Source organism: Gymnoscopelus braueri (assembly GCF_963280865.1).
Source record: "Gymnoscopelus braueri genome assembly, chromosome: 9".
In the NCBI taxonomy this organism is placed as follows: domain Eukaryota; kingdom Metazoa; phylum Chordata; class Actinopteri; order Myctophiformes; family Myctophidae; genus Gymnoscopelus; species Gymnoscopelus braueri.
Genome location: NC_137610.1, coordinates 33,653,088 through 33,678,485, shown reverse-complemented (window position 1 = coordinate 33,678,485; position 25,398 = coordinate 33,653,088). Strand labels below are relative to the sequence as shown.

The 25,398-nt window shown below is 44.9% G+C and overlaps 1 protein-coding gene and 1 pseudogene across 2 annotated transcripts; one reads left to right on the top strand and one right to left on the bottom strand.

The window, feature by feature from the left end:
* Positions 1-753: 753 nt before the first annotated feature.
* On the bottom strand, positions 754-10,547 carry LOC308092289 (uncharacterized protein; the record flags this gene model as incomplete). The annotated part of the gene is given in 8 exon segments (XM_080438139.1): positions 754-842; positions 845-5,434; positions 5,602-5,665; positions 6,018-6,722; positions 7,169-7,235; positions 7,278-7,417; positions 7,662-8,354; positions 9,078-10,547. Coding segments are annotated over 8 exon segments (7,818 nt in total).
* Positions 10,548-12,929: 2,382 nt separating this feature from the next.
* On the top strand, positions 12,930-21,056 carry LOC308092287 (protein mono-ADP-ribosyltransferase PARP6-like; annotated as a pseudogene). The gene is made up of 20 exons: positions 12,930-13,004; positions 13,570-13,664; positions 13,837-13,897; positions 14,200-14,290; positions 14,723-14,789; positions 15,346-15,495; positions 16,115-16,256; positions 16,482-16,613; positions 16,750-16,845; positions 16,946-17,038; positions 17,277-17,402; positions 17,496-17,549; positions 17,643-17,710; positions 17,817-17,865; positions 18,400-18,512; positions 18,758-18,830; positions 20,214-20,283; positions 20,380-20,582; positions 20,765-20,849; positions 20,960-21,056. The product of its transcript is annotated as a protein mono-ADP-ribosyltransferase PARP6-like (transcript).
* The last annotated feature ends 4,342 nt before the right edge of the window (positions 21,057-25,398 follow it).

Sequence of the window (25,398 nt, the reverse complement as noted above, 5' to 3'; positions counted from 1 at the left end):
AAAATCCTTGAATTCTGAAAAGGGAGTTACAGTAATCCAACTGGCTTGTAATAAGCATGTATTTGTGCATTTTTCTGATTACAATTTAGATGAGTCTTAAATCACATCTATGGCTGTGACCTATTTTTTATGTTTAGCCAGACATCCAAACCTGAGTGCATTTTTCTCTTTCCGTTTTAGGGTCCAGTAAGGAGAATCTATTTTTTTCCTTCATTTAATTTATAAAAGTTATTTCTCATCCGGATATTTATCACCACTGAGGCATTCGTTGAGAGCAAGCATGGCATTGGGGTCATGTAGTGAAACAGACACTATCATCTCTCATAATGTTGACATCTCCCTCCCCATTTCAGCAGCATTTTACAAGCTGGTAATTGTTAAAAATAGGCTGATGACAGCCTATGCATCCTCAGAATGAATACAGACTGAAACATGTAAAGCTTAATTTATAGCTCCATTGTAGGAGGGGGTCACTTGCCGAAAATAACTAATCAGTGCATTGCGATGCGATGCTTGCAGACAAAATGATCTTCACCACTTCCAAACTGTCCAGATTGTTGTCTTGGTTGTCTTTGTGAGTTAGATTGCCTTGCCAATTCAATGACTTTAAAGGCCTAGTTCATTGGGTCTGGTGAGTTTGTCACTTTCTGAGCTAAGTGATGTAGGGTTTGAGATAATATGGTCCTCAAATGGCAATGCTCTGCATATGCATAAAGCGTGTCTATGTGGTGCATAGGGGGCCTACAAAGATGATTAGCTCCAGCACCATGATGATCTAACCCAGCTCGGGTCATTGGAGGACCCCCTCTGAACCAGGGGTAGCAATGTTGGGTTGCACCTTAGGGAACAGCACCGGGGTTTGGTAAATGCTGCTCCTGGTTTCCTCCTTCTGGGACACTGCGTTCCAGAGGCTGCTGATCATCTGGAGCTGTACTAAACAGAAACGGATTGCCTGTCATGGGCATTGGTGCCAGAGGAGCAAAGAGGTCAGCTGGAGCAGGTGCCAATCCACTAGGCTTAGTAGTTGTTCTGGGGTTCAGCACATCCACGTATGTACTCTTAGTACCTGCTTTTCTGGAGAACCTGTTGACAGCAGGCCCACCACCTGGTGGTACTCCATGTCCTCCAGGCACAGGAACCATCTCAGGGAAGCCAGACGGAGGTGGTGGAAGAGGCTTGCTCTCTTCCTCAGGCTCATTCAGGTCCACCCATTTTTGTCTCTTATCGTCCCACACAATAGATTTATTTTTGTCATCTGGCAAGTGAGCCTCATTCTTCCCCTTTGTTTTGAACCAGTCAGCCATATTCCACAACTGCCACCCCTTTTTAGGAGAATCATTCTTGATATCTTTGGGCTCCTCTTTGCAGGACTGCTCAGGGATGGAGGGTGGTGGTGAAGAATGTCTGGCGGAGTTGCTCTGCTCTCGTCCCCCAGAATCATTGACCATTTGGTCATAAAAGTCCACCTGAGGTGTGAGAGAGCTCCTGGTTGGTGAGGTAGATATTGGAGGGACGTAGAAGGGCTTCTGTAAATGGGGCACATGCACAGAAGGAGTCATGTGTGGGGACATTTGGGGTGGTGGCTGGTTCATCTGAAGATGTGGCTGATGTATTTGAGGGGGCATTTGAAGGGATATCTGGCCCATCTGTGGAAGTGGGGGACCAGATTGCTGTAGGGCTCCTCTGTACATGTCTCTTGGGCTTGGCTCAGGTTGGGGCTGAGGCTGGAGCTGACTCTGGAAGGGAGTAGTGGAAGACCTGTGTGGGGGCTGACCTATCCCATCTTGCAGACTGGTAGTGGGAGCTGGAGACATCAACGTCACTCCCTGTTTTGGTTGATCAGGTAATAATGAGGTCTTCAGAGGGTTGTCAATAGGGGGAGCATCCATTTCCAGGGGCATGGTATGCGGCTCATTTGAACTGGGCTTGTCCAGCTCAGAGCTAATGTTGCTGCAATCATACTGTGTAGGAGTTCCTTTTTGTGCATTGTAGGTTATCACCCCCTTCCTGATTTGGACATCCAGTTGTCTGAGGTGGATCAACCACTCTGGCTCTTTGAACAACTCCTCTTCTGGTTTCTCTTTCAACTGGAGATCGAAGACTTTCAGCTTCTCAGACATCTGAATGAGCTGGCTAATTAAGACAGGTGAGTGACAGGAAGGCTGCATGAGGACATTCTTAGAGATTACTTTACAGTAGTTGAAGGCCTGGGCACTCAACCCCACCTCAGCCAGTCGACATGCATAGATAAACTTGTACACCTGGAAGTTGGGTAGTGAAAAGGACTGGGAGCATAGTGATTGGGCATACTCATAGGCCTCGGTCCTCTGGATTGCTTCATTGGTTGCAAATTGGTAGAAGGTCAAACTGTGGTTGGAGCCAATCAGAACCATCTTGGAAATATTCTGGATAAACATTTGAGCACTCAGGTAACAGAAATGGGCGGCATCGATAAGTCCCTTGGAGGCTAGAGTGTCACCCATGGTGGTAATAGTGCGGGTATCCAGGTCGAGGGTATGTGTGAGATTAGACAGCACCATGGCCAAGTGAGACCGCCAATCACCCCAGTTCTCCTCTCCACAGCTAGTTGCTGAGGCAGGTATTTGCCCAAACATTAGATGGTATACTGTCTGTAGAGGGTCAGTGATGGGCAAACTATTCACAAACCTGGCCATAACATGTGCATGTGTTCTGTTATCCATCCTACTGGCCAACAGTAGGGCATGGCCCCAGAGACCTCCCTTCATAGCTGCCTCCAGTGCATTATTTTTGCGACCAAACAGTAGAAGTTCCCTATACCGCTTTGTTTCCTTGCCCATATTCTCTGAAACCGTCATAAACGTATCAGAAAGGAAGGCTAGCGGTCCTGCTCCAGGCTCCTCTTCAGCTCTGGCTAATGGGTCATTGTTAAGGTCAACCAAGTTGGCTCCATCTGGATTCTTACCCGATAACCACACAGATCGATGCTCCTTCAGTAACAAATCTGCTATGTCTGTACCAACCATGGCCCCATTCTGTCTACAAAGCAGAACAATGAATTCCCAAAGCAAGCAAGCAGAGTCTTTGTCCAAGAGATCATTGTTACGGGAACATTCCACAGCTTTATTCTGAGAGAACATGATCACATCTACCTTGTTGGTTTCCTCTTTGACAAGGGGCCCTGGGAAGGCTTGCAATTCTGACTGATCAGGAGTGTCCTGCAACATTATCTCCAAGCTGTGGATGTTAACCAGAGCAGGCTGTCCAGCAGAGGGAAGATTGGGTAGAACCTGTACAAGATGACCATCAGGTCCAAAACTCACACAACGGTGAGGTATGTTGAACTTCTCTGGGGTGGATGGACGAGGAGGAGGTTGTTCAGGGGTGGTCCAGGTACTTTCTGCGGTGTACTCTAAAGAGGTGGAGTACTGGCTGTACATCTGGGTAACATCAGTCTGGTCTGGGTACTGTCTATAGGAGTAGTCTACAGGTGGAGTGGACACTGTGGGGTCATAGACAGCTGACACCAAGTCAGGTGAACTCCTATATACCTGTCTCTGTTGGACACTGCACCGTTTGAACTCATCTTCAGATGTATCTCTATGCCAATCATAGTCATCATAAAAGCTGGATTCAAATCCAGGACAGTGCTTCCACTGGTCATCGTAGCCATCTCTCCTGTCAGGACATGTCTGTTGGTTGTAGGAGGGGTCTCTACCTCTGTAGGACTGATCCTGGTACCGTTTGTGGTAAGGATCATATACTCCAGCATTGTAGCCATATTGTTTCCTGTAATAATCTGCATAATTTTCATCACTGGCATCAGGATAGCCTTGCCTGGACAAGGGTTTGTCTGAATTCCGAATGACCCTGGAACTGGGATGGTCAGACTGAGGATCCCTGTACTGGTAGTTTAGGTCTCTGTAAGCTGGGTCATGTCCTTGGTATCTACCATAATAAGGATCTGGTCTTCTATAGGGGTCATCTGGATAATATTGCTGTGACTTATGGTCTACAAGTGGACTTGGGAACTGGGCAGGAGGATAGGGAACTCTGCTGTCTAAGTATTCTCCATAGGCACCTCCACTTGAGAACTGGCCAGAACGGTAAGGGGTTCTGCTGCCTGAACATTCTCCATAGCCATCTCCATTGTAGCCTCCATACATCTTACCTGCTGGAGGAGTGGGCCCATACCCCTGCTGATTGTCCAAAGAGGAGGGTGGTCCAGGGTGTTCTGAAGGAGCCAGTTGGATGACCCTTGGAGGCACAGGCCTCCGAGGCCCAGGAAGGTTAACAGCAGTAGAGTGATTCCCTACAGCAGGCCCGTGTCCTTGAGGGCGATACTGGCAAGAAGGAGGTGGGGTTCCATTGACCAAATGTGGATGAACATGACCTTGTCCTTGCATTGCAGATTCTGGCACCTTGGGGTGATCAGCAGGAAGGTGCTGGTTACTTGAAGCTGTTGGGGTGTATGGATGTTCATGTATCTGTGGGGTCAAAGAGGCTGTGCTCTGGCTGACATTAGCGGATTCCCCTTCGAGTCTGTAATAATCTGCATGATATGTATAGGCACTTTGGTTAACTCTGTTGTAGTCAGGATATCCTTGCCTGGACAAGGGTCTGTCTGAATACTGAATGGCCCTGTAACTGGGATGGTCAGACTGAGGATCTCTGTACTGGTAGCCTTGGTCTCTGTAAACTGGGTTAGGAGCTTCTTGATATCTGCCATAACAAGGATCTGGTCTTCTATATGGGTCATCAGGATAATATTGCTGTGGCCTATGGTCTCCAGGTGGAAGTTTGAACTGGCCAGGAGGGTAGGGGGCTCGGCTGTCTGAGTTTTCTCCATAGGCATACCCATGTTGACCGCCCAATGGGGAGGGTGATCCAAGGGGTTCTGAAGGAGCTGGTTGGATGATCGTGGGAGGGTAATCACTAGTAGAGTGATTTCCTTGAGGGCAATATTGGTCAGGAGGAGGTGGGGCTCCACTGACTGGAACCAGTGAAACATCACCATGCTTTGCAGATTCTGGCACCTTGGTGGGATCAGTTGGAAGCTGCTGGGTGTTTGTTGATGGTGTGCATGCAGGTTCAGGTGACTGCGAATGGGCTGTGGTCTGGCTAATGTTATCTGGTCTATAGGGGTCATCAGGATAATATTGTTGTGACCTATGATCTCCAGGGGGAGGTGGGAGCTGGTCAGGCGCTCTGCTTTCTGAATATTCTCCATAGGCACCTACATTGTAGCCTCCATACATCAGCCCTGACGCTGGAGGAGTGGGGCCATACTCCTGTTGATGGCCCAAAGGGGATGGTGGTCCAGGGGGTTCTGAAGGAGCTGGTAGGATGACCGTTGGAGGCACTTGCCCCTGAGGGTAATCAGCAGTAGAGTGATTCTCTACAGCAGGCCCTTGTGCTGGAGGGAGATACTGGCCAGGAGGTGGTGCTCCACTCACTGGAACAGGAGGAACATGTCCGTGTCCAAAAATTGCAGAAGATTCTGGCACCTTGCGAGGTGTGTTTGAAGGTGATGGGGTGCATGCTAGTTCAGGTGCCTGTGAGGTCAAATAAGTGGCTGTGGTCTGGCTAACGCTAGTAGATTCCCCTTCAAGTCTCACTAACCCCTGTTGAGCATTTTCGGTGACCTGCAGGTAAAACCCAGATGCATTACTAGCCTGTGGTGATCCTTGAAGAGAGGATGAGAGGCCAGAGGCTTGGTTTTGGTTATGTAATTGGTGCACAGACAAATCAAGTAGTTTGTAATTTGATGGTTGTCTATGATTCAAGATGGGACCAGTTGCAGCAGGAGGAGCCTGTGAATTGATAGGAAGGGCAGAGTGGCTGTCTCCTTCCATTGACTGGCCCGTATACAAAGGGGGACTGGCAAGCTGAGACAGTGGCAGAGGAGCTGTTATTTCTGATTTAACCCCTTCTGTGTTTTCTCGAGACAGATTTTGTGAGCTCTGAATAGAGGCACATGAATTGAAGCTCACTGGTCCAGGGATAAATAATTGGCTCTGATTAGAAGTTACCGGTACTTGCGGCAGCTCCGGCTGGGAAGTATTTGTATCCTGCCCCTGCAAGGGTGGTTTCACAGATGAAGTGGTCTCCCAAAGCATATTTTGACTAGCTGGTTGAGCAAAGGTGCTGGGGGGAATCACACTGTAATAGGACACCTGTGGAGCAATCACAACAGGTTGGTGGAGTGACTCAGACACCAGCAGCGATGCATAGCCCAGATTGCCTTGTGAGTCAGACATGTCCCATTCTTCCACCTTTGGCAGGTTCTCTGGGTGGTGCTGAGATATGGACTGTGCTCTCTGTGGGGAGTGGAGGTCCAGATGACCATTCTCTTGGGGTTGGATGACAGGAGGGAAAGTAGCAGTAGAGTGATACCCTACAGCTGGCCCTTGTGCTGGAGGGGGATACTGGCCATGAGAAGGTGGTCCTCCATTGACTGGAACTGGAGGAACATGACCGTGTCCATGCATAGCAGGAAATTCTGGCACCTTGGGCAGACAAACTGGAGGCTGATGGGTGTTTGAAGATGATGAGGTGCATACAGGTTCAGGTGCTTGTGGGATCAAATAAGTTGCTGTGGTCTGGCTAACAGGGGATTCCCCTTCAAGTCTCACTACTCTCTGTTCAGCTTTTTCTGTGACCTTCATGTAAAATCCAGGTGCATTCCTAGCCTGTGGTGACCCCTGAAGAGAAGACGAATGGTCAAAGGCTTGCTTTTGGTTCTGTGAATGGTGCATAGAGAAATCAAGCAGTTCACATTTTGATGGTTGACTATGATTCCAGAAAGGAGTAGTTGAAGGAGGACACTGTGAATTGATGGGAAGGGCAGGGTGGCAGTCTCTATTGATTGACTGTCCCGTAAACAAAGGGGGGTGGGCTTGCTGAGATGGTGGTAGAACTGTTATTTCTGATTTAACCCCTTCTCTGTTTTCTCGAGCCAGGTTTAGTGGGCTCTGACTATAGGCACATGAATTGAAGCTCATTGGACCAGGGATATATAATGGGTTATTATTAGAAGTTACTTGCAGCAACCCCGGCTTCTGGTTTGTACCCTGCTCCTGTAAGGGTGGTCTTACAGAAGTGGTCTCCTGAAGCGTATTCTGACTAAATGGTTGGACAAAGCTGCTGGAAATTAAATCTGCACAGACCTCTTGGCTGTCTTGACTACCAAAAGAGTGGGGTAGTCCAGGGGGTTCTGAAGGAGCTGGTTGGATGAGCTGTGAAAGCACCGGCCCCTGAAACCCAGGAGGATAAGCGGTTGTAAAGTAATTCTCTACAGCAGGCCCTTGTGCTGGAAGGGGATACTGGCCAGCAGGTGATCCTCCACTGACTGGAACTGGAGGAACATGACCATGTCCATGCATTTCAGATTCTGGCACCTTGGCGGGATCAGCTGGAAACTGATGGGTGTTTGAAGCTGATGAGATGCATGCAGGTTCAGGTGTCTGTGGAGTTGAAGAAGTGGCTGTGATCTGGCTAATGTTAGGGGATTCCTGTTCAAGTCTCACTACTCCCTGTTGGGTATCTTTGATGGCCTGCAGGTAAAATCCAGGTGCATTACTAGCCTGTGTTGACCCTTGAAGACAGGATAAATGGCCAGAGGCAAATGAATTGAAGATCATTGGTTGAGAGATAAATAATGGGTTCAGATTAGAAGTTACTTGCGGCAGCCCCGACTGGGAAGTGTTTGTAGCCTGCTCCTGTGAGGGTGGTCTCACAGGTGAAGTGGTCTCCTGAAGTGTATTTTGCCTAGCTGGTTGAGCAAAGCTGCTGGGGTGAATTGCGCTGTAATTGGACACTGGCGGAGCAATCAGAACAGGTTGGTGGAGTGACTCAGACACCAGCACAGATGCATAGCCCAGGTTGCCTTGAGAGTCAGGCATTTCCACTCCACTCACCTTTGGTGGGTTCTCTAGGTTCTCTGAGTGGTCCTGGGATGTTGACTGGGCTCTCTGTGGGGACTGGAGGTTCAAAGGGCCATTCTCTTGGGGTTGGATGACTTCAGTGCTGGGCTCATGAACAGGGGCAAGAGCAGGGTGACCAGGGGCTAGGAGGATGCTAGATTCTAAGCTAGACGGGTCATTTTGAGCCAGGCGATTGGGTCCATAATCATGGGATGAAGGTCGGTCATGGTAATGAACCACAGGGTGTGTCAGCTGAGGCACCCCACCTCCAGCCACAGCAGGTATGAGTTGTCCTGGACTGTGGATATTTTCTATGTTATCAGAGGGCTGCTTCATATTGCCAGCAATACACTCCACACCACCCTCTTGGTCATCTTGACTGCTAGGAGAGGAGGGTGGTCCAGGGGTTTCTGAAGAAGCTGGTTGGATGAGCTGTGAAAGCACTGGCCCCTGAAGCCCAAGAGGATAAGCAGCAGTAAAGTGATTCCCTAGAGCAGGCCTTTGTGCTGGAGGGGGAAACTGGCCAGGAGAAGGTGTTCCTCCACTGACTCGAACTGGAGCAACATGACTATGTCCATACATTTCAGGAGATTCTGGCACCTTTGGGAGATCAGTCGGAAGCTGATGGGTGTTTGAAGGTAATGGGGTGCATGTAGTTTCAGAAGTGGCTGTGGGCTGGCTAACATTAGGGGATTCCCCTTCAAGTCTCACTACTACCTGTTGAGCATCTTTGGTGACCTGCATGGCATTACTAGCCTGTGATGACCCTTGAAAATAGGACAAGACAGAGGGCTGGTTTTGGTTCTGTGATTTGTGTGTTGAGAAATCAAGTACTTCATAATTTAATGGTTGACTATCATTCAAGATGGGAGTGGTTACAGGAGGAGCCTGTAAATTGATGGAAAGGGCAAAATGGCCGTCTCCACCCATTGACTGAACCTTAGACAAAGGGGGACAGGCTGACTGAGACAGTCGAAAAGAAGCTGTTATTTCTGATTTAACCACTTCTATGTTTTCTCTAACCAGGTTTATTGGGCTCTGACTAGAGGCAGATGAATTGAAGCTCTTGGGCACTGGCTGAGAAATCTGAACAGGTTGGAGGAGTGACTCTGACGCCATGAGAGATGCATAGCCAAGGTTGCCTTGAGAGCCAGACATTACCCCTTCACTCACCTTTGGCGGGTTCTTTAGGTTCTCTGAGTGGTGCTGGTATGTTGATTGGGCTCTCTGTTGGGAGTGGAGGTCCCGAGGGCCATCCTCTTGAGTTTGGATGACCTCAGCACTGAGCTCTTGAACCGGGTCAGATATATTGTGAGCAGCTGGGGTTATAAGGATGCTAGCTCCTAAGTTAGATGGATCATTCTGAGCCCAATGTGTAATGTCAGAGTTCTCACAGGGGTAATCCAATCCATAAGCATGGGACAAAGGTCGGGAGTGGTAATGAACCACAGGTGGTGTCAGCTGAGGCACCCCACCTCCAGCTGCATCAGGTATGGGTTGTCCTGGACCATGAATAATTTCTAGGTTATGAGTGGGCTGCTCCAGGTTGTCAGGAATATAATCTTCACCACCCTTTGCTACCATTCTTGCCTCGTCAACTTCAACAGCATGTGAGTATACAGGTTCAAAAGAACTGTTAGCAGTCGCCTGAAACATACTAGTTGGCTTGAGAGGACTTAATGTTGATGGCTGGCTATGGTATATCTGTTCATGGGAACTCAGACGAGTGCCCACATCACCCCCAGCTGTTGAAGTGCCAATCTGCTCAAAGTATCCCCCAGCAGCAGAAAAGTTTGGATCGTCAGAAAGATGGTGCTGTTGAGAGCCAGTTCCACTCCCATGGCTCACATTGCTATAGTTTGAAGACACGTTGGCAGATCTCATTGCTCTTGGGATATAATCTGGGGTCTCCAGGTTAGGCCTTGCCTCATATTGGTCTACTCCATGCACTGAGGCAACAGGGATACCGTGTGATAAGCTAGGCAACACTCCCTGGTTGGGCACACCGTCTCCATTTTCAACATGGTCAAACTGGGTCTCAAGGGGCTTCCGGCTGTTTCCTGATGCAAAATTACCATTGTTCATGTAAGGTGTGGGTGGATTACCTGACAAAGGAGCTCCTTGGTAATCCATAGGAGTGTCTGTGTGGCCACTGCGGATCTGTGGACATGGTTGACGGTGGCTGTGAAGCTGGAAGGATCCCTGAATACCATTTACAGCTTTGCTTCCCTCTCCAACCAATGTTTCCTTATTCTGTACATTATCATCTTTGAAGAACATGGAGAGAGTACCAGACGACTCCTGTGAGTATGGGGCAGTGGTTGGCGGCGGCACAGGGCCGGTAGTAGATACATAGTGAGTTCCAGCTAAATCAGGCTGGGCATGACAAGAGTCTGTGCCAGCCCCCATTTGATTGTACCCTGGGTCCTGTGGGGTAGAATTCTGATCAAAATAGCTCTGATCCTGGAAGTGGGAATTATGCTGCTGGGGTGGGGTTTGATCAGAGCTTTGAAAGCTGGGGGGCCTTTCAGGTTTCTGAGTGTGGAAAGTTGCTGTGGCTTGTGGACGGCCAGGGAGTGTTGAGTGGTGAGGGGTCACTAGTAGGCTGGAAATAGGTCTGAACTGATGTAGTGCGGCATCCATGGTGTGATTTTGTGTAGACAGAGTTGAATGACTCTGGCTGTAATAGAATATGGCAGAATAGTACAGTACCTGTTATCAGAGAACTTAAATACTAGTGATGTCAGTCATCTATGGCGTCTATGATGTCAGTCATAAAATAGTGCAATCTAGATAGCAACAGCAGGGTTACAACCTCACACAGGACTGCATTCTCAATCCACGGCCCTCACATCTAGAGTTCGGGCCGCTATGGCCCTCACACCTACGTCGTAACGCCGATCCGACCAATATGCCCATACATGGAGATCTCTGTAACTGTCATTCCTTGTCCCTTTTATGCCCATATATGGAGATGGCTAATGTCATCAGTATATGCCCATATTTGGGCATGCCCCCTGAGGTTAGACAACACACTCCATATTTGGGCGTAGGTGCATTGGGAACTTCTTATATGGTTATGGCTGAGTCATTGTGATATGAGTGTGACAATGTGTTCCCCCGCCCCGCCGGCCGGTCTTCCCTTAAACCAATTTTAATATAAAGATATTTGGAGAACCTCTGACCTAACCGACTTCACACTGGGCACCACACTCTCTCCAGTCCTCTGTGATACACAAGCCAAGTTTGATGTCGATCGGTCGGACGGTTCTCAAGATATGCGAGGAAACAAAGACAGAGATTTCATCCATTTATTGATACCTGTATATAAGCAGTACCTGTTTGTCAGCAGCAGGTTAATGACTTCTATTCTATTCTATTCTGCTCTTTTTGCATCCATTCTAATGTATTCTATTTTATTCTGTTTTATCCATTCCTGGAATATATGTCTCTGTAGACTCACAAGTCTATTCTATTGTATTCTATTCTATTCTATTCTATTCTATTCTATTCTATTCTATTCTATTCTATTCATTCAAGTCTGTGGTTTGAGAGTACTTTGTGGTGTAAGTGGATTACACTAAGAGCGGCATTCATTAAAGGATACTGTTTTATCTGGTCAAGCTGCAGAGCATCAGGTGACTGCTAACAGGAGTACCAGCTGATTAAGGTCAGACTGTAGTGCCAGTGCCCCAGACAGACAGGAAGTCTTCAGGCCAGGGATCAATGTATATCAAACATCCTCCATATCACCATCCTTCATAACTGCCATCACTGATCAATAAGTTTCAATGGAGTGCTGTCATAATAAATATAAGAGTCTCTGCGTTGTGCGTGCGTACACAACTCAGAGAAACGTTGTTTGCGTCTTTCCATTACATCCTTACTTTTTCAATAATAGAAGATGGTTCCAGTGGAAATGTTTGACAAGTGCTATCACCATTACATCCATTAATTTACAACACAACAGTGTTATTCAGTAAGATCCTGCACCCCTAGCTCTCCCCGAGGGCATTGTTCTCAATCTGGATGATATGTAAGAAAATACATTCCTAATTCATACAGTTTGGTCATAGGTTAACATAGTTTACAAAGTAAAGAACCAAAAATGTGTGACCACGGGTTATCTTGGTTCATTTTCATTCACCAAACCTACCCCTATTTCACCTTAGTGCCTCCTCCCTCTGTTGAAGGTTCAGCTGATCAGCCAATCAGGTGACTTGGATGTCTAGAGGAAGCATGCACTGTGCTACTGATCTTCAGCCACACACACACACACGCACACGCACACGCACACGCACACGCACACGCACGCGCACGCACACGCACACACACACACACACACACACACACACACACACACACACACACACACACACACACACACACACACACACACACAGGCAGGCAGCCAGGTCACAGCAACACAGTAGCTTTTATTATTCATTTGCCTAATGCTAACCTCTACAAAAGGTAAGACTTTAAAATGTTGTTGCTTTTAAACAGTGATTACGTGTTTTACATTTAAAGGAATGTTCATCGTAGATTCATAGATGAAATTACAAGAAAGTTAGCCAATATTATGAATTTATGTCTCAGTTAGCACAGCCTGAAGTTTTTTCCAAAACAACCATATTTGGAATTGACAGAACAGACAGTGTCATGCTCAACGTGTGTCAGTGTACTGAATGCACAAAATAGTGAGTCTATGAATCCCCTGTTCCTCCTATCTTTTACAAAGTCTGGATGCTGATATTGCGAAAAGGGTAGTCCTAACTGCAACTGTTGCAGCTACAGTAATAAAGTACATTTCATGATAGCGGTTGTATTTATTGAATTGTGTGCCAGTGTCAGCATCACTCTACTTGGTGTGTGGGTTGTCAGATTGATCCAAAGACAAGCCTGAAAACAAAAGGATGGCTTGTTTAACGCTTCTTGAGAACCACTGATCTACACAATCAAATTCCTCTGCATGTATTATACTTGACAAATAAAGTGCTTGTGATTGTTACAGACCAACAGGAGATGGAGAGCCAGTGCTGGAGTGACGGCCAGTCTGATGAAGACAGTGACACAGAGGAGTGTCTGTATGGAATCCAAGTAAACATTCATAATAATTATCTTTCTATGACTCATTGCTATGCACTCTAAAGAATGCTTATGTAACAAAGTCATTATTCATTGAGAACATGTTGAACTCCTGGCACTCCTAAATTGTTTGCATCAGCACTCCATCAAGCTGTCCATTTAAATAGATGCTATAGTTATGTCATCCAGATATATGCTGTTGTCTACCTTCTATCTTTGTTAGTTCATAGCACTTTTCTTGGCACTCTATTTATGACCCGATTACCCTGGGCCTTACTCCTGTGTCATGGAATTAGGTTTGTGAGGAAGCAAAGCCAAAGGTAACATATGGCGAATACTACTGTCTGCCTGATCCTGTGGTAGCCTTAAGTCAGCACAAAGTATATAGAGCAATGCCACCAAAAGCCTACGTGCCTGTGCAGCACATCCCTTTTTCCTAGCAATAGTGTGAAAAATGCCGTTTCATGTTCTTGGCGATTGTTTCACGCATCTGTGAGAGGCTTAGTGATTGAACTCCTCTCTGATGTTGAGCTGTTGAGACCAGAAGGTGAACACGTGTGTCTATTTGCCGCTCCAGGGGAGCTGTACTAGTGACCTGTATCGTCACGCCCAGCTGGACAGAGACATAGCAGCAGCCAGGACTCTGTATTCAGACACTGCAGTGGCTGTCAGGTACAAACATTTTACATGCGGTCCTTTCCCACTGAAGGGACACGTTCTGCATTTTGACATCTAATATCTCTCAGTTAATTTTTAAATACTACGGAGTAATTAATTAGGCATATCTCTGCTTCTTTTCTCCACCTCATTGATGTTTTCTCTCACTCCTCTTTCACTGCTATAGGGAGTACAGGATGATTGATGGCATGGACGTTGACATGCATATTAGCGTCAACTTCTTGGATGTACGCTAACTTAACACATCTTTCATTCAATTGAACACTTAAATTGGAGCATTATCAATTCTATACTAGAAATTGTACCTTTAATCCTTTTTTTGTAAATATAAATGTGTAATTGGGCTACTGGAAGCTGTGCTGTTTTCATTGTGTCTTGTCGTATTGTCACAGGATACACAGGACACAATAAATGGCATGGAATTATTTTTCATATCTGAAAATGTTCCGCTATAATGATATGCCAAAAATAGGGATGCAGGGTTATAAGTGGTTAAATTAACACTGTGTTTGGCTGTGTATGTCCACAGCAGGAAGTGTGCAGGGCCTGGAAGATCCTCCCATTAGAACCCATAGTCATCCGTCTGCACTTCACTCCATCCCGGTACTTGGATGGTCCTGGTGAGCTACAGTACAACGTGTAAAGTAACTAAGTACATTTACTCAAGTTCCTCGCCAAAATACATGTTGTTACATTGTTACCACAGCAACCAATGCCGATAGGTCAACGATGTCTGAATGCACAATTCATATCTGATCACTAGCAAATAACAGTGTGGACTGGACCCATAGTCCTACAGATTGTATTCGAGAAACCAATCAGATTTGCCTGTAGCTTGAACAAAGCCAAAGTGTCCTGGCTAGCACACAGATTCAATATGATCAACCTGAGTTTGAATTCAGCTCTGGACCTGTGTTGGATGTCATGTTTCTCTCTTCACAGTAAAATAGGGACTCTGGATTTTAATTCTGTACGTTCCCTTTTCTGTATTTATCTGCTGCATTGACAAATAAATATCTTTTCATTTCTAAACGGTACTTCCTTCCTTACAGTACCATCAGTGGAGGTATTCCAGCCATCCAACAGAGATGGTTTCAGCATCGGACAACAGCTACAGAAGTGAGCGTGCATTTCAATGAAATACTAATCTCTTAATATATACTACTATACTAAATACTAAACACAAGTAAGACGCGCGAACGTGGGAAGCGAACGCAGCCCTATATTTTTTTGTGTCTTTTTAAAATTGTTATGTTGTGTATTTACGGACTTGTAATCCGTGTTATTTCACCTTGATGGGGAGAGAAGGTCATGTGACTGCCTCCGCCTCGTATTGAAGTTAATGGGGGGGATATGGTTCTCCTATGCACGGAGTTTCGGAGTTCCTAGTCATCTATGCACGGAATTGCCGTTTGTCAATCCGTGCTATTTCACCGTGTTTGGGGGGCGATCGGGTTGGTTTCATAGTAAGCTCCACTCTGAGATCTGTCAGCAGCCAATGAGAGCGCGAGTGACATGGGGGCGCGGCTGCACACAGGCAGCGCCACAGACAGACGGAGACACACACAACCCGAGCACGGTTTCATAGTAAGCTCCACTTGGGCGGAGGCGCGCCTCTTCCGCGTTCGCGATGAAGGTGGCAGTACAACAAAAAAAAAAATCCTGTTCCCTCCAGTATCCTCAGGACGTTCATAGCTCAGGAGTGGAAAGATCTGTCTAATGAGAGGGTGGTAGTCCAACAGAAGACCAGTCTCAGCTGGTTCAGGCCTGCAGGAACCATCAAGAAGTTCCGCACGAGACTCAGCATCTGGCCACCTATAACAAAGTAGGAAATGCTTTCTTTTTCTTTTTCTTTGTGTGTGTGTGTGTGTGTGTGTGTGTGTGTGTGTGTGTGTGTGTGTGTGTGTGTGTGTGTGTGTGTGTGTGTGTGTGTGTGTGTGTGTGTGTGTGTGTGTGCGTGCGCGCGCGTGTGTGTGTGTGTGTGTGTGTGTGAGTGAGCGCGTGCGTGCGTGTGTGTGTGTCCAAATCCAATAGACCACATTTTGTTTCTTGTTTTTAATTCAGGTTTAAATTCAGTAAATTTCAGTTCATTCTAGGACCTAGAATGAATTCTAGGACCTAGAATGAACCCAGATTGACCTCCTAGACCTAGAATCTAGGAGGTCAAACTTTTGTTACTCAAAATGTAATCATCTCTTGGAGCTCTTGGAGGCAGCCAACTGATTATTCCCAAGGTTCATGAAAATCTGCCCACCTTGATTGTGACCTTGACATTTCAGGACTGTGCACAGATCATTGCCATCAACGTATGTTCAAGTTATTAAAAGACAGACAAACAAACAGACAGGACTGAATCGGGGCGGCTTAATAATGAATAGGAATTTAGAGAATTCATATTCTTTGTGATTTAACCACCGATCATTCATTCATTTGCTGTGGACCAGGTCTAATGGGCTCCTGGACCCTGCTCTAAAGAGTAAGATTGTTTCCTCTGAGCTAAAAGTGAGCCGTCTAATGAATCGGACAACCTTCTACACCATCAAGAATCCCAAGGGAGAACTCTTCGCTTACACCCCCAATGGAAAGGTAAGACCCCACTTCCTATGATTAAGGTAATAGTACAGGTAAATTCACAGCTCCTGGCTAACTGATGAACGTGGATGATATTGTAAAAGGGGTTTCTCTCTCTCTCTCTCTCTCTCTCTCTCTCTCTCTCTCTCTCTCTCTCTCTCTCTCTCTCTCCCTCCCTCTCTCTCTCTCTCTCTCTCTCTCTCTCTCTCTCTCTCTCTCTCTCTCTCTCTCTCTCTCCAGAGGGTGCTGGTGCCTGCAGTTAAGTCCTCGGCGCAGATTACTACTAAACAATTGTTTGAGCTTCTCTTCTCCTCCCATGCCATTGTACACTTTAAGACACCCCCCAGCCTCCATCATGGCTTCTTGGCCCAGGTAAAATGCTGGTAAAATATTAAGTAGTGCACAAATTAAAAGGGTGTTTTGGGATGTAAATGCAATATTGAGTATCCTGGTATATCAAAATGTGTTGGGTTCAGTGTCCTGTAACAATGTTGTTTATTTATTTTAGATAATGAAGTATGCTGAGCAGAGGATCCCCACGCTGAATGAATACTGTGTGGTCTGTGATGAGCGACATGTATTTCAGAATGGCCCGATGTTAAAGGTACACTGCCAGATAACGAGATATGTTAAATAGCCTATTATTAGCCATGTTCTATTCTGTCATTGCATTGACATTATTATTCTCCTTTGCATGTTTCTAGCCAGCAGTTTGCACCAGGGAGCTCTGCGTGTTTTCCTTCTATACACTGGGTGTTATGTCTGGTGCTACGGAGGACGTGGCCACCGGTGCAGAGGTAGACGCACACACGTACACGTACACATACACATACACATACACATACACATACACATACACATACACATACACATACACATACACATACACATACACATACACATACACATACACATACACATACACATACACATACACATACACATACACATACACATACACATACACATACACATACACATACACATACACATACACAATAATATGCACCTGCAATAAGGATCCTTGATTTACAGGTAGTGGACTTGCTAGTGGCTATGTGCAGAGCTGCCCTTCGGTCTTCACGCAAGAGTGTCATATTTGAACCGTACCCCTGCGTTGTCAATCCATGCAACCCAAAGACACTGGCCTTCAGCCCCAGGGTATCCCATTGACCTTATCTGGAATATTTTCACTTCATTCCAAATGTCTCACACAATGTGGAGTTATTTTTGTATCTTTATCTTGTTACAGAGAAAGAGCTGCAGAATCTATTGGACGGCGTCATGTTGATCCAGAAGACGTCACAGGTCATGATCTGTCTTAATTATTCACACCAGTTACTCATCATGAATTCTGGTGGAAATAATCACAAAGGAAATTTTGTTTCAACTCTTTTCCAGGGTTCATATTCAGAAATAAAGAAACAGATGGACATGGCAGATCCTGTTGCACATGCTTTATTACAATGGTAAGCTCTCCATGGCTACAGTATATATACTGTATCAAACCTTTATGTCATTATAGATGTTATGTTGACTTCTTTCAGAGCCATGTGTTTGTATGTTTGATAACAGGATTATAGCCAGCAACAGATCACACATTGTCAAGCTTCCACTCGACAGGGTATGGAAGAAATAGAATAGACTGTAGCAATCCTTCTTAGTGTTCGAAGTAGAGCTGCCACGATTATTCTCTTAGTGATTAATCTTTCGATTACTTTTTCGATTAATCAATTAATAAAGAAGGAATTTGGTTCTGCTAATTTTTTTTCTTTTAACATATCAACGAACTGATGCAAATAAATCCGAATAGATTGATATTATCGACTAAATCGATTAGTATGATTAAGCCCTATTTTATATTTTGTCGTACGACAGTGTTGTGCAAAAATTGTGCCAATCCACAAGCTCACAACGAGTAGTCCTGCGACGTGTTATGAGCTTGTAGATCTGCTATTTTTGCTATTTTTGTTATTTGAAAAATCTACTTTTTATTAAAATTGATTATCGATACTTTTTGGAATAATTGATTAGTTAACTGTTGCACCCCTAGTTAGAAGTGGCTTAAGTTCCTGTACAAGCGTTAATATCAAATGATATGACGTGATTTATATTCGATTTCACTTCCAACCACTCATCATTGCTCTGTGTACAATAGCAACTGGAGATCATGCACACTCCCCACCAGTATTTGCTCATCAGCAGCCCCCCTGCTCAAGAGGTTGGATTCCAAACTGCCAGAAAACTTTATGGCAGCACCTTTGCATTCCAGTGAGTAAAATTCTTGTTTGTGACACATACTGTATGTCGAGTTGTTTAATAAGCAGGCTCTTACAACAACGTTAGCATGCACTATGAACCCTGACGTCACATCCGCATCGCAGCCAATAACATTCCATATTATCACATAATACCACACTGTACAGTACATGAATGCATAATCATGTCTGTCCCCCTACACTCCATACAATCATTCATCTGTTCAGTCTTTCATCTGTTTCTGTCTCTCTCTTCAGTGGCTCCCACATTGAAAATTGGCATTCGATACTCAGAAATGGGCTAGTCAATGCCTCCTACACAAAGTTGCAGGTATGAAAAGGACACATGTATTCACAGCCTGGGTATGACAAGTACAAATGTATTCGCAGCCTAAGGGTCAGTTTAATAGATATGGTGTTCAGGTTTTTTTGTTTTTTTGTTTTTTTGTCTTGAGAAATGTAAAGAGCCCGCCCACAGAATATTTCTACTGTAAGCATTAATAACGGAGGCAGAACTTCCAATGGACATAAACAGGATACTTCATTTATTTAACTATACTAAAACAGAACCACTAATAAAAGACGATAGGTAACCATAGGCAAATCACCTTACAATTCATTAAATGATCAGATATCAACTATAGTCCTAATTAAAACAGCTCGAGCATAAATTCATGAACACATAGACATAATCATACAATTGTACTAAACTCGAAAACTACTACTCAACTTTCCAAGGATAGGAGACCCCCAACGGGTCTAGGCTTTGGCTCTGGTTCAGCAGACTTTGATTGACAGTTTTGTGTGAGTTGCGTCTGCCCGTCCAACGCCGTGAGCAGCCTCCGTTGGCTTTAGGAGACCACTCGCACAACTGGAGAGCGGGATGAAGCACTCCTATTTCGTCCCCGCTATACTAATATCTCACCCTGCCTAGCGCAGCAACCTGTCCCTCGCCCTCCTATCTATCTTCACTGCCGGCAGCCCTAACCGGCATGCGAGCAGCAACCACCCCCCGCAGTGAGTGCAAGACAGAAGCTCAGCTGGCTTCGCCCTTAAACTTGAACGAGCTCCGCTCTCCAGAAAGTCAAACCCCAGTAAGATCTCCTGAGATGGCACATCAGACACCAAAAACTCAGCAACTACTGCCAGTAAGTCAAACTGACAGACAGTTTGCCACTTCCCCAGGATTCCCATCCCCCCACCATTTGCAGCAGATACCTCCCCCTGGTGCCCACCCAACTTTGATCCCCCACCTTGCCGTAGAACTCGAGGTTCGCCAACGGGTCCAGCCAGCACCACCCGACACCCCAGGTTGTGTAGGCACAGTCTGCAGTCTCGGTGCACCCTCCTGGTCGTTTCTCTCTGGTAAGGGGGAAGGACAGGGTTTGAGTCGGTTGAAATGCAAAACCACCTCGGGTCCTCCCTCAACTAACACAAGCCTATATAACACTTCTGTCACTCTCTCTAGGACCCTATAGGGGCCCTTAAATCGCCTCTGCAATCTAAGGAAAGTAGGCGGTTCACACGCTTGAAATCACATGAGGTTTCAGAGGCAAGCATCTTAACCAGTAATTGACAGGCACCAACATATTTATAATGATGATTTGAACAGACAAAATAATAGTGTTCAGTTAGGCTTTTTAACCCTGAATTTGCTCAACTTAAAGATGGTTCATGCACTCATCATTCACTCTTGTATTCTTTCTTATTTAAGCTTCATGGGGCTAAATATGGAAAAGGCATCTATTTAAGCCCCATCTCCAGCATATCCTTGGGGTATTCGGGTAAGAATGCACACACAAGCTTTTTGCTACATTCCCTGAAACTGAGTATTTCTGTTAATTCACAGTTTGTAAAAGCCTTCCCCCCTCTATTCTCAGACATGGGTAAAGGGCAACAACAAATTCCTTCCAAAGAAGAACTTATCAACAAATATAACCGAAACAACACAATCGAGTATCATACACTCAAACTCCTGTCCTACTCAACAATGTCTGATCTCAGCCTCACTGATCTCATCTTGCATTCAAGCAAGCCAGATTCCTTCAGGACAGGAATCTGAACTGCATCGCACTCTGTGAGGGTAAATAGGCTTTAAAAATAACGACACTCCTTAACCACTTCAACCCTGGCGTCCCTATTTTGGGCATGTTTGAAAATGTTGACAGGACAGTAGGCTGACAGGAAATGGGGAGAGAGATGGGGGGGTGACACGCAGCAAAGGTCTCAAGCTTAAAATGATTATGTTATTCATAACATTAACAGTTATAACTTCAAAGGATCTTCAAAAACATGGGAACATATGGATGTGCCCGATATCCGACCATGTGTGTACACGGTTCTTCTTTGTGTAAGTACACAACATGAGACGGCAGAGAAAACATAATATCCGCCACTTCCATCAGATAACGGACCAATCAGCGTCTCTCTTTCAGTGCCTTCTACTTTTGTCTCTCTCAGGTATGAGAACGGGCGGATAGGAGACACCAGTGTCAACACTCAGGACCCCAGGATAGAGAGGGAGATTATGCAAGTTATTGCAAAGACGCCTTGCTGAGAAAATATGTGTATGCATAATGTATGTATGGACAGACACACATGCACATGAACACTCGCACGCCAGACAGACATATGCCAACATGCACATATGCGCCTTCGCCTTATACCTCCTGGAATGCACGCACGCACGCACGCACGCACGCACGCACGCACGCACGCACGCACGCACGCACGCACGCACGCACATGCACATGCACATGCACATGCACATGCACATGCACATGCACATGCACATGCACATGCACATGCACATGCACATGCACATGCACCACACGCACATGTCCAATTATGGTCTCATGATATTTGTCCATGACTCATGTTGTGAATTACATTTTGCATGTTAACCTAATCAAACGATCATGCAAACACTGGTCAGAGAGGCTGTTAGGTTAATTGTGCTTATCTTCTTTACTCTCTCTCTCTGGCATGCCTTGACTGTCCGTCCTTTGATGTCATGCCATTTCTATAATTAGGCCAATCACAAGAGGCAACTCTCGAGCTACTATTGTATTGACATTTAGATGGATGTGGAGGGATCTCGTGTTTTGTCTTTTTTGTCTGTCATCATTTGACAGTCATGGAAATGCTGCTTCTGTCTTAGCTTTTGCATGCTATCTTGTTTTGCAATGTGCATGTGGTTTATTAGTGTGGTTGCCCTAACAGGGCAACCAGACTATAGTACTCTATAAACTTTTTTTCTTGATAAACTTTATTTTGCCGCACTACTCCTCCCACAGTTTATTTTTCCCAATTTCGTGCTATATGTCAAAATGACCGGTCTGGCGGTCTCACCGGGAATCGATGGCTATCCGTTTTGCTAATAGATTGGTTACACAGTTTAATTGATATTGATTTATTAGTGCATTAAATGTCCCCATCGACTTTAATGGGAAAATGAAAAAACTCCCATTCAAGTATTTTTTTCTCAGAAACCGTAAGGGCTAGAGTTACAAGACTTTGAGGGAATTCAGGTTCATAGTTTATTGCCAAATTATTGAAACAAATATTACACCAGTCGGCCTCGTGGTGGCGCTATCCACATATAGGCCACGCCCATTTGCGTCAGGATAAATTTTCCGCCATTTTGAATTTTCTTCAAAACACACTTTTTGCTCCTTTTCCTACAAATGTTGTCCAAATCTCACACAAATCGGTATACGTAATCTATGGACCCATGCAATAAACATATCCAAACGGCATTTTGAGAGTCCTTACCGTTCGTTCGTAATTCGATTCCAAAGTTAGTGGGAGGGGCCCGTTTTACAAAAAATGCCAAAAATCACAAATGAAACGTCCAATCGATCCCAAATTTGAATCACATGTCGAGGGTGGTTTACTCAACGAATCCCCAAAAGCATTTCCACTTTGATCCTTAGGGGGGCCACAAATGCGCAAAATCGATGCAAAAACCAGATTTTTGGGGGATCAATCCTCTCAAAATGAAACGCGAGTGATCTCAGGAGTGACGTAACAATACAATTGGCCCATTACATTTGTGGGAGGGGCCTATTTCTTTAGTGGGAGGGGCCTATTTCTTAAAATCGAAGTTCTCTCAAAATGAAATACAAGTGATCTCAGGAGTGACATGACGATGTCATTGGCCCGCTACATTTGTGGGAGTGGCCTGTTTCTTTAGTGGGAGGGGCCTATTTCCTGAAATCGAAACGGCACGTGTCACGAACGCGGGATCCGATCGGCACCGAATTCGAATTGCATGTCGCGTGGCCTCCGACGGTATTCCTCCAGGCGTATTCCTCGAGTCCCTGCAGCCGCGACCGGCGTCGGCGCAACCACACTTTGCAATTTCCCAGAATTGCAACGCGTCTAGTTCTGTAACATTGTCTACTCACAGTTACAACTTTACATACAGTATGTGTAGGATTTATACTACTGGTTTTTGTCAGGGTTTAGATGCTTTTGTTATTTGGAAGTAGAAGAACCCTTAGCTCTAGGCTTTGTTAGGTCTGACAAAGATCCACCATGCATAAACATCGTCATATATGATCAATAAAGAGGTCTAGGCTATATCTCTGTGAGCAGGTTCTACTTCCAAATCATGGGGATAGGTGCCCCAGTGCTCAACAGGGTGTTGTGTGTCAGCCACATATCTCAACCTCCCTGGTTTGCCAAAAATGTTTTACAGTTGTGCATTTTTTTAAAATAAAGATTTGTATTGCATGTTGATGCTGGTCAATAATCAAAGTCTCACATCTGTCAGGAGAACACTGTCAGGAAAATGACTAAACTGGAGCCTGCAACCGCATTGTTGACCTTGGCCTTTGAACCATGTTAGGAATGGATCTGGATTACAGGCCAGCTCATGTTATCTGTGTGCTTTACTATAAGAAGGTAGTGGTGACCAGGAATCCTCTCTATCGGGGGCCCGCTGGCCTAGCGGTCCAGGCGCATACCACATAGGCTGGTAATCCAGCTTGACAGCTTGACAGTGTGTCGCGCGTTCGACTCCCGAACCCGACGACCTTTGCTGCGTGTCACCCCCCTGTCTCTCTCCCCTTTTCCTGTCAGCCTACTTTCCTATCAATAAAGGCAGAAATGCCTAAAAGAATATCTTTAAAAAACAAGAATCCTCTCTATGAGCAGTGTCATTCCTACCACAAATTCTCCAGAACCCACAGGCCTATATGTCATGTCAACAAACATTATTCTCTAGTGTCTAAAAATGAATTGGGTAAAAATATGTGAATAATATCCAGTATGGGGTAGTGATGTGAATGCATCATCATCAGAACCATATACAATAATCGTATTGTATTTATTAGTTCATTTATAGCTCATACACGTTTAAGGTTGAGTGAAATGTCGCCATTGTACACAAGGGGGTGGCATAGAGCTGTCACTGTCATCTGGCACCTATAAATGGGCATTCACCTTTCACTGGCTGCTCACTCAAGCTCCAACAAGCCAGGTTAGATAAACCACAAAACTATTCAGCTATAAGCCTGTTTGACACAGGTGCTCACTCAGGCTGGCTGTATCTCTATTATTAACACGTTCAGAATAATCCTATAGTCTAGCATCCCTGACCACTTGCTGTCAAGTAACTCATGTCAAACAGCATTGAAGGACTGTACAGTACAGTTAGAGGCCTCTACAGCCAATCAGCTTACTGTGGGCTCTGTGTATTCACAGTTTTGTGACATTGGAAAACAGGAGATGCGACAACAGATTCTAACAAAAAGAGGAGGATTAAAAAGCCTGGTGGACAGAGGAACACTCCTCATTATGGAAGACTGTGCTCAGCAGAGAAGGAATGGACATCTTGCACTCCTGGCTTATAGAGTAGTTACAAACCTCTGTGACGTATGAATCAGTGAATGACGAGTTGTTACAAGCTTTGAGGCAGAAACTCATGCACAATAGAACAGTTCACGGGTTCCATAAAAAAAAACAGCTTCTCTCTTGTCTTGTGGGGACAAGACAAGAGAACACATGAAGAAAACACATGAAAACAGGTATGTCACTTCATTTGAACACTTGTCTTCCCCTCACAGGTTTTGGTGACTCACTCAGTTTGGGTCAGGGTCATGGCGTTCCATTCTCACTGTACTGTTTTGTTATTAAAATAATCATTTAGATGCTAAATTTGAGAGGAAGACATTGAATGGGATTTTGCTAAAATAATAAGATATCATTTATCATATATGTATATCCGTAAAATACCACAGTTGATGTTAAAAAGCAATGGTAATACAAATTTCTGTTATTTCACAATGAATCTCCTTATCAAATTATAGCAGTTGTAAAATTCCAAATGGAACTTAAATCTAAAGAAATAAATCTAAATCTCATTCAGTATTTAAAGTGCAAATCTTTAGAAAATATATTGTTTTAACTGTCAAACCATCTGGTTCCATGTAGGCCTTCTTCTGTATGATCCTTTTTTAATCAACCTGATGACATTTTATTTCATAAGCTATTTAATAACCTGTTACCACACTTTTTTCGTATACCCTTAATCTGTCAAATAAAAGGAAGAGCAATACCATTAATCACCTTCATATAATCTTTAAGAGGCATGCAATTCTAAACCTTTTCTTGTTTGTTAAAAAACAACAAGAACACTCATCATACCAACTCATGCATCTAGTGTTTTCTGGGTCAAACCCAGTAGACTATGTGCTGAGAGGTGCAGAACTGTGGTGCTGATACAGCCCGACGATAGACATTTCTCAAATGTCATCTGGCTCTCTGATGATAATGTGGGGTATTTTAGCTGTCATAAAAAGCCATAATATCCATAAACTGTTTTCAAATGGTGTCCTTATATTTGGACCAAAAATAAAAACAGTTCAATTAAAATAAAGAATTGTTTCAACTAC